The following is a 15660-nucleotide window of genomic DNA, read 5'->3' as shown; positions in this document are numbered from 1 at the left end:
CAGATTTGAGCTATGTTGTTGGATTGGTAAGTCAATTTATGCAGGCTCCAAGGAAACCGCATTTGGATGTGGCTAGACGCATACTCAGGTATGTGACTTTTTCACATTGCAGTATGGACTATTTTATGAGGCTGGGGTTCAAATACAATCGCACAGATACACTGATGCTGATTGGGCTAGTAGTATTTCAAATAGAGGATCTACCAGTGGATATGTGTTCTCTTTTGGGAGTGCTGTAGTCACTTGGAGCAGCAAGAAACAGCCTACAATTGCCTGTCAAGCACAGAGGCTGAGTACAGGGGTGTAGCAATGGCTGCATGTGAGTTAGCTTGGTTGCATAAGCTACTTTATGATATGCATCAGTCTACAGATGGGCCAGTTGTCATTTATTGTGACAACATGAGCAGTATACACTTAGCTATACACTTAGCAAATAACCCAATCTATCATGCTAGAACAAAGCACATTGAGGTGTATTATCACTATGTGCGGGAGAAGATTTTACTAGGTCTTATTGATCTAGTTTATGTCAGCATAGAGGATCAGGTAGCTGACATATTCACGACGGCATTGGGCATAGAGAAGTTGTGCAATTCAAAGACCTGCTTGGTGTGCAAGAATTGGGATTGAGCTCGAGGGGGAGTGTTGAGATATCGAGCTCCACTCGTGATATGCCAGGGTGACCGTTGTGCATTTATGTGACCGACTTGTTAGCAGCAGATGCGATTGGTACACCACCCATGAATAATAGCTGGATGACAGCTATCCTTATCTACTCTAGTTCTTGGCTCAGTTAGTATGCCACCTTAGTTAGTTGAGTTTGGTTTGAGACCCACATATAGGGTTCTTCTATTTCTTTGTACTAGAGTTCTTTTGGCTTTCACAACTAAGAAGAGGAAAATAGTTTTCAGCCTCCACCTTTGTGTGTATTCCCCCATTGTGTATGTGAGAAAGCCGCAAGTGAGACTCCTTCCCTCTCTCCCACTATCTTCACACTACCTAATTCCATGTTGGCACAAAGACAACAACCACCACCACCAACACTTTTTCCATCCACCCCCTCTCCACCATCACTTTTCAGTAAAAACTCCCCCACCCAAGCAAACAATGACCCAAATTGATTGGAAAAGGGTGGTGGCACATCATATGAGCATACCCTATTCCTCTTCATTATTGTTTGACCATCATGATTATCTTACAATCAACGCTCTTAGTTTTTTTAACTTTTTTTATTCTTAGGGAGGCATGTTCAACCCATTGAGAGATCTGAATGGAGAGATGGGATCTAAAGAAGAAGCGGTTAGGCTAGCAAAAGAGGAGGGTGAGGGATCGGGCACATGCATAGAGACCAAGGGAGAGTAAGATGAGGAGGACGAGGAGGAGAAATAGTAGGACAGGTCATTTAGTCATTCAATATGTTGGCACGTCTGCCCTTTTGTAGTAGATTTCCTCGACGGATGGACTACTACAAAAAGCAGAATGACATTATGAATGGAAAATTGCAGCAAGGCAATTATGCATCTTCTAGCAGGCAGGGTGATGACAGAAATGAGCATCTTTTTATGGTGCAGCATATGACCAATTCTATGACAAGTGCAGAAGAACAAAATGATGTGTGGTATGTTGACTCAGGTGCGTCAAACCACATGACAGGTCATGCAGAATGGATGCAAGATGCAAGGAAAATGGAAAAGCCAGGATTTGTGGAGACAGGTGATGATACTGCACATCCTATTGTGCAGATTGGCAAAATTCCTTTGTCTATGCAGGATGGGAAAAAGAAATACTTGTTTGATGTATTTCATGTCCCGAACATCACCAAGAACCTGGTTTCTGTTGGTCAGATGGTTGAGCAGGGCTTGCAGGTCAGATTTAATCCTCATGGATGCTTTGTTGAGGATATGAAAAATAATGGTCGCTTGATAGCAAAAGGAAAGAAGAAGGGCAGGATGTTTACGTTGGATGCGGACATGCCTGAATTGAGTGCAGCAATGTTTGCACATGGGACCGGTGTAGTTGCAGATATTGATATCTGGTACAAACGCATTGGTCATGTTAATATACAGCGACTTAAATCAATGCAAGCCCAAAATATTGTTGCAGGATTGCCTAAATTCAAGGTTGCAGAAATGCACAAGGTTTGTGAAGCCTGTCAATTTGGGAAACAGGTAAGGAAACCTTTTCCTAGGCATGTTCAAGAGAGTAAAAAGCCATTGGAATTAATCCACTCTGATGTGTGGACTACAAAAGCTGCATCTATTGGAGGCTGTCACTATTTTGTCACATTTATTGATGACTTCAGCAGAAAACTGTGGGTGTATTTTATGAAAAAGAAAAGTGAAGTGTTTGGGCACTTCAAAGCTTTCAAAGCTATGGTTGAAAAAGAAACAAGCCTGCAAATAAAATGCCTAAGGTCAGATGGAGGGGGAGAGTACCTCTCAAATGAGTTTGCAAGGTTCTTGCAGGAGCATGGTATAAAGCAGCAATATTCATGCAGCCATACCCCACAGCAAAATGGAATTGCAGAAAGAAAAACAGGCATATTGGAGAGGTATCTCGCGCTATGCTAAATGAAAAAGATCTACCAGATTATTATTGGGCTGAAGCAGTTGCTACAGCAGTCTATATAATGAACAGGACTCCCACTGCAGCAATACATGGCATGACGCCAGAGGAGATGTATACTGGTAGGAAACCAGATATTTCTCATTTGAAGATTTTTGGTTGCATTGCCTATGTCCATGTGCCAGATGAGTTCATGTCCAAGTTGGATCCAAAAGCTGAGAAGTGTGTCTTTATTGGTTACTCTCTGCAGCAGAAAGGGTATAGATGCCATAACCCTTCTACACGTAAGTTCACAGTGAGCAGAGATGTTGTTTTTGATGAGATGAGCAGCTGGTATAAACCAGTAAATGTGATGATTGATGTAGATGCACAAAATGGTAATGCTGCACAGAATGCACAGCAGCAATCACAAAATATCAGTGGACCTGGAGTGTCCTCTACCAGTGCACTGTTCACATGCTTCGCCATGGACAGGTAGATTGAGATCAGGAGAATCCCCTCAAAGCAATGCAAAGAGTGGTATGCAGGTATCACGAAAAGGAAAAGAGAAGGTAGATCAGCCCATGTTTGATGTGAATGCAGGTCACTCTTGTGTGGATGGTGAATCCAGTGGCTCAGAACAGAGCATTGATGATGAGTTGGGTATTCCTTCTGTTGTTACACCTGGAGTAAGGAAGACCAGGGATGTTTTGAGAGAACCTAGAAGTGAGCCTATTTTGTGCAGGTCTTCCAGGGTCAGGTATCCTGTGGATAGGCTGAAATATGATGGATTTACAGCCATTCACTATGCCTATATGGTCAAAGTGATATAGGAACCAGAACCCACTTCTTTTGAGCAAGCCATGGGAAATGAAAAATGGGAGAAAGCCATGGATGAAGAAATGGATGCCTTGGATGCAAATGCTACATGGGAATTGGTGCCTTTGCCTAAAGGCAAGAATGCAATTGGTTGTAAGTGGGTTTATAAGATCAAGCACAATGCAGATGGTTCTGTGAATAGATACAAGGCAAGATTAGTTGTCAAGGGGTATGCACAGACATATGGCATTGATTATGAAGAAACTTTCAGCCCGATTGCAAGGATGGCAACCGTAAGAGCAGCCATTGCTATGGCTGCATCAAAGGGATGGTCTTTACATCAGATGGACGTAAAGAATGCCTTCTTGCATGGTGATTTGCAAGAAGAGGTCTTTATGGAGCAGCCAGCAGGTTATGTTCATGCTACTCATCCTGAGTTTGTTTGCAGGTTGAAGAAAGCCTTGTATGGCTTGAAGCAAGCACCTAGAGCATGGTCTGACAAGATAGGACAGTATCTTGTCACTATTGGCTTTCAGATTTCCAAGGCAGATTTCTCACTCTATGTGAGAAAAACAGAGAAAGGGATTATGCTGCTGGTCATTTATGTTGATGATTTGATCATCACAGGTGATAGTGATGAAGATATCCTTCATGTAAAAATGCTATTGAGGCAGAAGTTTGAGATGAAGGATTTGGGAGAGCTGCGTTATTTCTTGGGCATTGAGGTGATTAGATCACCAAGTGGGATACAGCTCTTGCAGAGGCAGTATGGACTGGACATGCTGTCCAAATATGGGATGACAGGCTGTAAGCCTATTTCAGTTCCCTTGGAGCAGAATGTGAAGCTGAGCGCAGATGCAGGTGAGCTTCTGGAAGACCCTACTATGTACAGACGCATAGTAGGAAGTTTGATTTACATGACTATTACCAGGCCAGATTTGAGCTATGCTGTTGGGTTGGTAAGTCAATTTATGCAGGCTCCAAGGAAACCGCATTTGGATGCGGCTAGACGCATACGTAGGTATGTGAAGTCCACATTGCAGTATGGACTATTTTATGAGGCTGGGGTTCAGATACAGTTGCATGGATACACTGATGCTGATTGGGCTGGTAGTATTTCAGATAGACGATCTACCAGTGGATATGTGTTCTCTTTTGGGAGTGCTGCAGTCACTTGGAGCAGCAAGAAACAGCCTACAGTTGCCTTATCGAGCACAAAGGCTGAGTACAGGGGTGCAGCAATGGCTGCATGTGAGGTAGCTCGGTTGCATAAGCTACTCTATGATATGCATCAATCTACAGATGGGCCGGTTGTCATTTATTATGACAACATGAGCAACATACATTTGGCAAAGAACCCAGTCTTTCATGCTAGAACAAAGCACATTGAGGTGCATTATCACTATGTGCGGGAGAAGGTTTTACTAGGTCTTATTGATCTAGTTTATGTCAGCACAGAGGATCAGGTAGCTAACATATTCACGAAAGCATTGGGCACAAAGAAGCTGCGCAAGTTCAAAGACCTACTTGGTGTGCAGGATTTGGGATTGAGCTCGAGGGGGAGTGTTGAGATATCGAGCTCCACTCGCGATATGCCAGGGTGACTGTTGTGCATTTATGTCACCGACTTGTTAGCTGGAGATGCGGTTGGTACACCGCCCATGAATAATAGCTGGATGACAGCTATCCTTATCTACTCTAGTTTGTGGCTCAGTTAGTATGCCACCTTAGTTAGTTGAGTTTGGTTTGAGACCCACATAGAGGGTTCTTCTATTTCTTTGTACTAGAGTTCTTTTGGCTTTCACAACTAAGAAGAGAAAAACTGTTTTCAGCCTCCACCTTTGTGTGTATTCCCCCTATTATGCATGTGAGAAAGTCGCAAGTGAGACTCCTTCCCTCTCTCCCACAATCTTCACATTCAAGATGTAAACTGTTGTGTTACATGCTTCAGCCGAGAAAGTCTTTGGCAAATCTTTCCCTTTCATCATACTCCGGCCCATTTCACAGCAGATGACGCACATCTTACGTTCTGCTACTCCATTTTGCTGTGATGTATGTGGCGGGGATTTCTGCCTCTTGATTCCGTGACTTTTGTAGTAACTTTTGAATTCAGTTGATGTGAACTCTCCACCTCTGTCTGATCTCAACTTCTTCACCTTCCTTCCCGTTTCTTTCTCGACCATTACATGCCATTCCTTGAACCTACTAAAAGCCTCATCTTTAGTCTTCAGGAAGTATATCCATATCCTTCTACTGTAGTCGTCGATCAGCATCATGAAGTAGTAGGAACCACCCAAAGCTTTCGTCTCCATCTTTTCGCAGAGGTCCGTGTGAATGAGCTCTAGAGGAGCCTTTGCTCTGCTGGCCTCTTTAGGAAAGGGATGCCAATGCTGCTTGCCCATCATGCAAGCTTCACATACATCGGGCACATCTGAAATTTCTGGTAGGTCTACAATCATTCCACTTTTATGCATCTCCTTCAAAGAACTAAGGCTTTTAGATGACCAAACCTCTCATGCCACAGCTTAGTGTTCTTCACATCCGCTCGAGCACTGAAAGCTGAGAGTTCGTAAATGTTATTGCGCCGTGTACCTTTACCAACGACCTTCCCTTGAAGATCCAGAATATGTGCACCATTCTTATCGAATTGATTTTTGAGGTCCCGATCTGTGATCGCGGAAACGGACAACAAGTTCCTCTTGATATCTGGCACATAAAGAACATCGGACAATTGTTTTACAACTCCATCTGACTTGAGAGCAATCGTACCTTTTCCTTTTGCTAGACATTTTGCATCATTGCCGACTGCTACCAGGATGTCATTCCCTACCGGCTGTAGAGAGGTATACCAATCCTTCCGACTGGTCATGTGGTGCGATGCACCACTGTCAATGATCCACGGTTCATCTGCAGGTACATGAACTGCCTCTGCGCAAATCTCCTCAATTGCGACGAACAGCTCTACTGGTACTGCCTGCATGCTATTGCTGGACTCTTTCTTTACTCCGTTCTTCTCATCTGCAATCTTCTTTTGGGACTCATTCTGATTGTGCCCTGCCTTGTTGCAATAGAAGCACTTGATCTTCTTCTCTCTCTTTTTATCATCAGAAGAAGATGTGTTACCAGAGTCCTTACCCTTACCTTTCTTTGATCCGGTCCAGAAAGCTGAATCTTCTCCAGTCCTCGTCTTTTGACGCATCTCCTCCTCTAGAAGCATCGCGTTGAAATTCTCAAAGTTGAGGGGCGGATTTCTGTTCTGCGTATTCAGCGCCGTAACAAGACTGTCGTACTTTGGTGGGAGAATCCGTATGTACCTTTGTGCTAGATTCTCGCTAGTGATGGTGATGCCAATCGCAGTCATCTGATCGCGCAGATTCTTTATCCTGGTGATGAAGTTCTCTGCCGCTTCAGACTCAGACAACTTCTCGTTCGCAAGTTGAGTCTCTAGATTTTGAATCCGTGTCTGATTTGTGGTCTCGTATTGATTTTTCAAGACCGTCCATGCCTCCTCCGCTATGGTGACATGTTGAACTAACGCCATGACGGAATCACTAACACTGCAGACAATAGAACACAACGCATCTGCATTTCTTCCTGTCCATGCGAGAATCTCATCCGCAGTTGGTACTATATGTTGTCCTGCATTGGCTGGATCCAGTCTCGCAACCGACCTCACATCCACCCCAGTAGCAGTGTCCCAAAGCTCATATGTGCTTAGGATGGTCTTCATCTTGAACTTCCAGAGTGGATAGTTAGAGCCGTCCAACTTTTCGCTTTTGCCGAACGGTGGGATTCGTAGTCTTGCGAGCTGGGCCATCTCTCACAATCTGCTCGCAAACAGAAACACACTACCAAATCTTCTTGCTAGAGTCCAGGCTCTCATACCATGTAAGAAAATAGTAGTACGTCTGTGCTCAACAGATAACAGGATCTCGTACGCAAGAGAGAAAACAAGATAGTATGGAGAATAAAAAATTTGATTACTGTAGAACTGATATAATAGATGGCGCTGCCTCCCAACCGTGCGCTTCTGTGAAAGAAGCTTCGATGGCGTGCTGGAAACAGTAGAAGACGGAGGTTGGATGCTAAGGAATCAGGGTTGCTGTAGCCAGTGATGAAATGGGCTTCACGAGCTTGCTCTTATATAGCCACCAGTCGTAGTCGGTTAGGCTCAATTGGGTGACCGACCCAGTCCGCCCAAAATGGTCGACTGGGAGTTGGTCCCGAAATAGGCCACCAACCATACGATAGAACCGGTGCGTAAAACAGAGCAACTAACCTACGATCTCCGTTCGGCCCAGAGCCATCCGGGATCATTTGAGGCTCCAAACGGCCCCGCAACTTGAGAGTGGGCTGCCCCGGGAAATGCTCCGTCTACCCTCAGTGCGGTCAGTCAAAAAATGCCTTCCCGCACTTGCATGTAGCCTAGTTGGCGGTGTGCCAACTCTATCTGAAGCCGTCCATCCATCAGGCCACACATGGCCCCCATCTGGTGTCCAAACCAAGACCTACCAGATAATCAAGCTCCTCAAATGCCTTCTCCTCATATGGGGGGCTTACAAGTAGAGTTAGCTAGTTCCCGCCGCGTAGTTACACGAGAGTGGAGCATTGATATCTAACAACACCCATATGTTCAAACTTGTCTTTCCAAATATACAACAAGGGTTGTTTTCAATCTATAAAGATACCCCCCTTGCATCTTATTATAATTAAGTAGCACAAAAGTATGTCTAACACAAGACAATGACATTAAAAGCGATTCTAGTTTACACTTGTTATCTAATGGTATAGTACAAGGACTAAAGACTTGGCGAGATGGAATTCCAAGAAAACAATCTTGCATGATGGTTTATAAGTGTTGTTTATTTCTTTTTCGAGGATAAGTTTCTTCATTCAATTCCAAATTTTCATAGTTATCGATTCTTTATACCATGTATACATTCATTCACTCCACACCATCGACTAACACAATCATGCATCAGCTCTGAGGAAGAACAACCTTTATTGCCTTTGGGAGATAAGACTTTCAATACAACATCACATCAACAACGCATATGGTCATGCCTCAACATTTGATCTAAAATTTGAAGAGTGTTTTATGATTAGAATTAAACTTATGGTCACAAGAATTGCATTCCACACATCGTATTGCTTTCTTAGCTCCTTTACATATGACCACATTTTTCTTTAAACCATTTCTCTATGAAAAAACAATTAAATCTTTGAAATAACATAGGAATCAAACTCTCAAATAATAAAAAGAGACAAAACACTTTTTGTATGCCACATGCAATGCTATGTTACACTCAATTTAAGCTTTACTTGATTCATGTTTGAGACTAAAACTTCTACATAATAAATAGTCATCACCATTCCTAATCATAGTTTAACTAATGTAATCACTTTTTGCATGATACTTATAAGTGTCACAACCGTTCAGTAAGTATTAAACCTGCTCTTTGAGTTTTAGGATGTGGAGTAAATTTTTCTCTCCAAATAAGTAATAACCTGCTCTTCAAGTTTTAGGTTGTGTTGAAAATTTCTTGATTCCAAAGAGAGTTGCATACATACACTCATGTTCCTCCTAGTTTAGTCTCTTTTCTAATTCTTCCTCTTCTTTTGTTCTCTTTTCTCAAACTTTTGGAAACCCTCTTGCCTCATTCTAATCATTCTGCAATTGGCTCAATCCATCATCATTGACATTTCCTAAAGAATGGGCTTTCTTGTTTTTCTTTGTGAAATACAAAAAATATCCCAATAATCTTCCCCCCTACATATCTAAGCATTTGAAGAGGATGCTTACTTTGATAATGACAAAGATCTTAGATGTGGGTTTTGAAACTAAGTTGACGTTTTCAATCTTTACACAAAGAAGCATGAGCATCAAATTGCATACCAAGTCAATAAAACAAATGCAATATACAAGGATGCTATTGTATTCAATGCACCGTATACATGTACTCTACAAACATACTCCAAATTCTTCGACAGAGAAAAGGAAACAGCATTTTGTTTCCCATTTTAGAGCCCCTCCACGATATTAAACAAGAGGACACGGGTGTCGAGCACTGTACTTCCCACAAAGAGACTCCAAGGTTTTAAAAAAGGCAGCCACAATCAAAAAGCTGGGAGCAGAAAAAAGCTAAAGACACATAAAGCAAACTATGACCATGTGGCAGTAGAATTGGAGTCTTTAAGGATTACCCTAAAAGGTTTCCATTACCACTGCCTTAAAGGCCATACTAACAAGGTCTAACAGTAGCTGCAGTTTTTATATCATCAAGCCCGGCATGAGCTCATATGCATTGGAAGCAAATACATTCATCCAAATGCATTCCAATGATGTTTACTCAAATGGCCCTCTGGACACTGAAAAATCCCAGGATAGCTATCATATTTTAGAACTTGATCATTTGCTCATAAGTTCTCCATTCCCGAAACATACTCATCAAGTCCCTAAACCATAGGATACAACATGCTTGCAGCAGCATGGACGAACTTTGTTACATTTTGTAACTAGCAAGTTGTAAATTTATAAATTCCTCGCGATCTCCAAACAAACTGTAACCATAATCAATATAAAATCCACATTCAAGCAATTATGTGCTTTTTTTTTTTTTAACGAAATTACATGCTATTTTTGTATCCCATGGATGAAGGATTTTATCTTCCTCAAGCATATCCACACAGAAAATCCGTGCCACTTGCCCATCAACATATGCGGACCATTCCAAGGATCAAATTTATTTTCCAGGGACTAAATTTGCAAGCTGGCAAAGACTTTTAGAATGACGAGGAACTGTGCATGATCCTTTCTGTTGAAAGGCTTATTTTTGCTGGGTGCAGAAGCTTGACTCAGCAGTCGTGTTTTTCTGGGTCACAGAAACAGCATACTTCTTTTCCATCTCAAATGTACTTGACACAGATCATCCTGAAGCGCGAGTCCTCAGCCATAGACTTCCCACCATTAGAAATCAAAAGTATTTGACCAGGCCCCGTCCTTCTACACTTATCTTTGCTGCCTGTAGTTTCTTCTTTTTGGGTGCCTTCAGCTGTTGGAGCTTCTTGTTCATCTGTAAACAAAGAAACACGTCCTATTACATCCAAAAACGGAAAAGAAAAGAAAAGAACAAACAGAAAAACAATGTTGCTGTGATAGGAACTACATGAAGTTGACTACAAGACAGCGACTCCAAGAATTTTGGCATGAATAAATTCCAAGATGCACACTTGATCATGACATCATGCAAATCCATTCAGAAAATTCACAACATACCAGGCAGCTACATGTACAATATTTGAGCTTTATATACATATAAATAAGACAATACAATCACAGGAACCAAAACAAAACATGGATCAAAAAATCTTCTTTACTTTGAAGTCCAGTAACTCAAATGTAAAATGTATGAAAAAAAGAGTATCTAATCTGTCAATATAAAATATAGGCCCCATGAACTGTCTGGACAGTGAGTGGACTGCAATTGACTACACAAATCAAGCAGTCCACTCTCTGTCCAGACAATTCATAGCACCCATCTTTTTTCATATAAAAGACCTTCATTCGTCGCTCGTCTTGTCTTTGCTGTTTTGCTCGTGCTCTGATCTCCTCCGGATCAATTTTTGAATGGGGGCGAACCACAAAATCAAGGGGAAGCGCTTCCGGCCTCGATGCATGTGTCCTATAACCAGGTTGTCCTGGTTTTGGATCCCTGCATTACCATACATTCAATGATGTCAAGAAGATCAGTCTGAAAATCCATATTCTCCCTACCACCTTGAGTCAATTTAATTACTCCTTTACTCATTCACACATTTGCTACACCATGCTGTCTCAATCAGTTTATTATGCACCCAATCATATCCCATGTATTCAAGCAGCGTGAAACCCACTAGTAAAAACAATCCAGAATTGACCTCCATTTCCAAGCCTTACAAGGTCTTGTACATAAACATGCACAAAACTAAACTATGAAATGTCCATCATTGAACCAGGCACCATGTTGTTCTAATATCCTACAGCAGGTATCCCAGCCTGCAAGACAGAATATATCTCAAGCTCTTCCAAAAAGAAAAGGACGAAGAATATGAAAGGTTCTCGGAAAAGAGGTTGCATACTGTGAATTATCGATAAGATCTAGATCGTCTCCTCCTCTCGACTCAAAGCCAGCAGTTGACTTCACCGTAGGCCTGCTCCATATACAAACACGTTATTATACACATTTGATGTCCTTTATCAAGCATAATTGAAGGTGACAAAAAAGTATACACTATCCTAAAGGCATCATGCTGCAGAGGTCCAGCCCATCCCGCTGATACGACATGGCCCTCTTCCCCTCGACAACAATTTAAGAATTTGAGATCAAGAATGATGCCAACTTTTTCACGAGAGGCCTTGGTGGGGGTGGCCTTTCATCATCATAGTTTCGCAGCTCCTCATACCGCGTACTCTTTTGAAAGATGGGCCTACTCTGGATATATTAAAAAAGCCATTAGACTCAAATTTATTATTTCAATCCTTGAAAAAGAGTCAAAAGAAGAGAGCCTGAGCCTTACCCATTTATCCACCAAGTCTCTAGCTATTTTCCGGTTTGCCGTTCCCTCTTCCTCAGATTTTGACAAAAACATGATAACCTGAAACAGAGATTTAACTTCAAGGCTTTGTTTTCTTAACATGTAACCACTTTCAACTACATTGCAAAAGTGGGCTAAGATGGCGAAACCTTTCCCAAGCCACTCTTCTTTAGTTGTTCTCTTCTCTCATAGAGCTCCACATCAATCGGTAACTGTAAAGCATTCAAACAACTCAAGAATCAACCACTTACTGATAACACTCAGAAGCAAGCTAGAAGTTAGCACAGTTGTCCTCTGCTTAGTTCTACCGACTTCTTTTCAAGTCCATAAACATGGGTTAAGTGATAAATTAAGTTGGTCATAAAGTGGAGGATAAGGGTTTCATCTGAAGTTTATGAGGTAAACGTATGAATAACGACACAAGTGGAAGTCAGCAGGCTCTGGGATTCAACAATGTCTCGACATGAAAGACCCATAGTAGGTGCCAACTTCTACAGTCTTGTGGACTTTGTCCTCAATCTGCTGTACCTCATTGGATTGTGCCTTAGACTTATGTCCTTGTAGAAATAGGACTCACGTGTGCCTCACGTTCAGCTCTCCTTTACCTAAGGCTTGACGTTGGTTCAAAATTACTAATTTGGGATCCCCCAACAATAGTATCCAATTGTTTTTTAAAACAAAAAACGAGTGAAAATCCCACAAATCACCATCCAAGTCTACCCACATAACTCCTCTATCGAGAGAGCACTAAAAACAAAGATAAGAAAGAAAAGAGAGGGGACGATTGAGTTGGCTCCCAAAAGCCAGACTTTCCACCTCTTCCCAATATCAAGGAAGCTTATGGTGCTAGGCAAATTGTAGAAGAAAGCCTCGATTCATAACTCACTTAAAAGGGGTGTCACGCAAATGGCAACATGCACAATTAGTCAACACTAAACCTAGCTGAAGTGACTTTTGGCCCCTAAGCTACACAAGAAAAGATGTATATGCAATACTAGTATGCCTTCAACTCATGACAAAAAGTGCTGTTGTTTTAAGCAAGAGCTTACATCAGTAAGAATCTTTAACAGCGCTGAGCGAATAGTCATATTTGGCAAAGATCCATCAGGCAGAGGTTCAAGCCAGTTTTTTAGTACTGATAATACACCTCTATCAAGAAATTCCTGCTGCAACTGTCGCCTGTCATACAAGAGAAACACTGTCAAACTTATAAAAGTTCTGGCATTAAAAAAAAAAGCTTTATCCAACCACATCTGAAGCTTACTTTGACAGAACATTTATAAGAGTAGGAAGCATTTTCAGCTTGTTGATAGCAGGCTTAGACTGCCTATTTAATTCCGCGTCCTCCTCTGCTGCAACCTCAAGACGGGCCATAAACTGCTCCACAAGCATTGCAGTTTCTTCTGGTGTTCTTTCATTCTTCCTGTTTCTAGACTTTCCACTTTTAAAAAAACCTTTTAAGTCATCCTCTTCTTCTCCTTCTTCTGCCTACGAGTGGAACATTCTTGTTAGACAGCAAGCCAACACAGGTCCAACTTCAGAACTTGCAACTATGTCTACCTTAACTGCGAGCCACAAGGGCTGCAAAGAGGCAAAAAATAGATCTCCGATACCTGGGGTGCGTCGCCGACAGAGCCAGCCTCCTCGTCACTGTATGTAACACGGTGTTCAACCTCGACTCCCCTATCATCAATGAAAGCATCATCTTCCCTCGTCCGTTCACCTTCATTATCATCCTGCTCCGAACGCCATCGTTCTCATTCTCATAAAAATCAAAACCGAAAGAAATGCAAGCAAGCATATGGCTACACGATGAAAACTTGTTGTAACGCAGACCTCGGATTCACCCCCAGCAACAGAGTCCCACATCTCTTTCATCTCTGTATCTCCTCTTTTGCCGCCATTGGATGGCATTGGCCTCTCACTGTTCTTACTGCTCTTCGCAAGTCTGGCCAGTTTAGATGCCGATCCTAACTTCGATTTCCCCTTATCTTTCGAGGATTTGACGTCTCTATCGCCCTTCTCCTTCCTGGATTTTCTGGGCTGCTCATCCTCCTCCGATTCTCCGTCGTTTTGCTTTAAATAAGGTTCGTCTTCGTCCGAAGAACTTTCCCTTGCACTTTTCTTGATCAGCCGTTTACGGGGCTTTGATTTTGGCGCATCATCTTCGCCGGAATCCGCACCCATTGAGAAAGCCTCTGCGTCTTGATCCCAATTATCCTCAACGGGAGGCTCCGGGGATGGCTCCCGATCAGAAGGCATGTCCGGATCGAATGTAGGCTCGCCTTCTTCATCGTAATCACTGAGAGAAACAATTTAGGGTTAGAAGGGAGTGAAATTGAAGCAAGGCAGAAACCGAAGGAAGCAGAGAGGAGGATGGGAAACGAAAATTGGAGAGAGATACCGGTTATCGAAGCCCATTTGTGGAGTGGATCAGGGAAAGCGAAGAAGAAGATTGATTCCAAAAACGAACAGGAAGAATGCCGGAAGCACCAAAATTCGATTATGGTCGCTGAGTACAAGAAGAAGAAGAAGAAGATGATCATCATCATCATCTCTTAACCTAAGGTGACTAGTCACCCAGGTTGATGGCCAACTCAGGTCCCCTGTCCTCTGAGGTTGTCTGGGTTCACATCACCCGCCCCGCCTACCCGCCCGCCCATCGAACACGAACTAGACTTCGAGAATCGTCACCTCTTGTGGTCGTTCACACCACCCGCCCGTCAGCGCACTACTAATTTATTTCACCAACCTCTGATCGGTGTAGCGTTTGAAGAGATGGAATAAGCTCATCATGTAGCAGCGGTTGGAGGAGCTGGCCATGACGTGGACGGCCTTCCTCGCCCGGACACAGATCTTTTGTGTCGGTGTTTGGGCCTGTCCCTCCGACTTAGACAGCAGCCAGCCCTTCACATCAACTTTTGGAGGATGGCAACCTAAAATGCTTGTCACTGATGGCCATCGATAATTATAGCCTTCAATATAAGTCATGAATGTCAGGTGGTGTGAACCCAACCTAAAATGCTTGTCATCGCTGATGGCCACTGCGTGCTGTGGTTCACACCACCTAACGTTCATGACTTATATTGAAGGGTACAATTATATTGAAGCCTGAAATGCTTGTCGTCATCACTAATGGCCACCGCATGCTGTGGTTCACACCACTCGACGTTCATGACTTATGGTGAAGAAGCATTGCCAACTCAAGACCCATGTCATCTCAGGGTGGGTTCAAAACACCTGCCTCGCCCGCCCATGGAACATGAAATAGTGTGGCGGCCTTCCTAGCCCAGACACAAATATTTTGTCATGTGTCCGGATTTTTGAATGGAAATGAAGTACACATGTACCAACCATAGGATATGTTCATAAATGCAAAAGAAAGAAAATTTGCAAATCAAAGAAATATATATTTGTATTGAAGTAAGAACCCATAAGTTTGTATGACAAAATTGATACGTTTTTTACAATCTAGGATATATACACAAGGTCACATTAACCTCAAGAAAAAGATATTACCATGCATCTTTGTATGTAGATGATCTAATATAGTGATCGGAAGTAATGAAACTTACATCACCAATTTGAAGGAAATATTTAGAATTAGTATGAAGGATTTATGTGTTTGTTGCCTTGGAATCAAATTGTAAAGAGATTCAGAACCAACCTTCATCAACACAAATATGATACAGATCTATTAAAGAAGTTTCTCCTATAAGATTG

At 42.4% G+C, this 15660-nt stretch overlaps 1 protein-coding gene across 1 annotated transcript; it reads right to left on the bottom strand.

Moving 5' to 3' along the window:
- Positions 1-9953: 9953 nt before the first annotated feature.
- Positions 9954-14446, bottom strand: IWS1 (Transcription elongation factor (TFIIS) family protein). The gene is made up of 11 exons (XM_087399735.1): positions 14342-14446; positions 13774-14239; positions 13551-13673; positions 13202-13425; positions 12987-13116; positions 12087-12149; positions 11920-11997; positions 11743-11834; positions 11482-11553; positions 10922-11075; positions 9954-10436 (listed from the first exon to the last, which is right to left on the bottom strand). Exons 1-11 carry the CDS (start codon positions 14356-14358, stop codon positions 10338-10340), a joined length of 1518 nt encoding a protein of 505 aa, XP_087255861.1. The 5' UTR covers positions 14359-14446; the 3' UTR covers positions 9954-10337.
- Between the last annotated feature and the right edge of the window lie 1214 nt (positions 14447-15660).

This window comes from Dipteris shenzhenensis, chromosome 3 (genome assembly GCF_047967505.1).
Source record: "Dipteris shenzhenensis isolate YYH24624 ecotype China chromosome 3, Dip_SZ_1.0, whole genome shotgun sequence".
Taxonomy (NCBI): domain Eukaryota; kingdom Viridiplantae; phylum Streptophyta; class Polypodiopsida; order Gleicheniales; family Dipteridaceae; genus Dipteris; species Dipteris shenzhenensis.
This window is presented reverse-complemented; position numbering and strand designations above follow the sequence as displayed.

What these genes read in the sequence shown, in the direction of transcription:
- IWS1 (XM_087399735.1), bottom strand. An exon ending in TGTTAAAGATTCTTACTGAT is followed by an intron (nt 12,150 to 12,986) that starts GTAAGCTCTTGC and finishes AATGCTTTACAG; the next exon opens with TTACCGATTGATGTGGAGCT. An exon ending in GAGACTTGGTGGATAAATGG is followed by an intron (nt 11,835 to 11,919) that starts GTAAGGCTCAGG and finishes TAATATATCCAG; the next exon opens with AGTAGGCCCATCTTTCAAAA.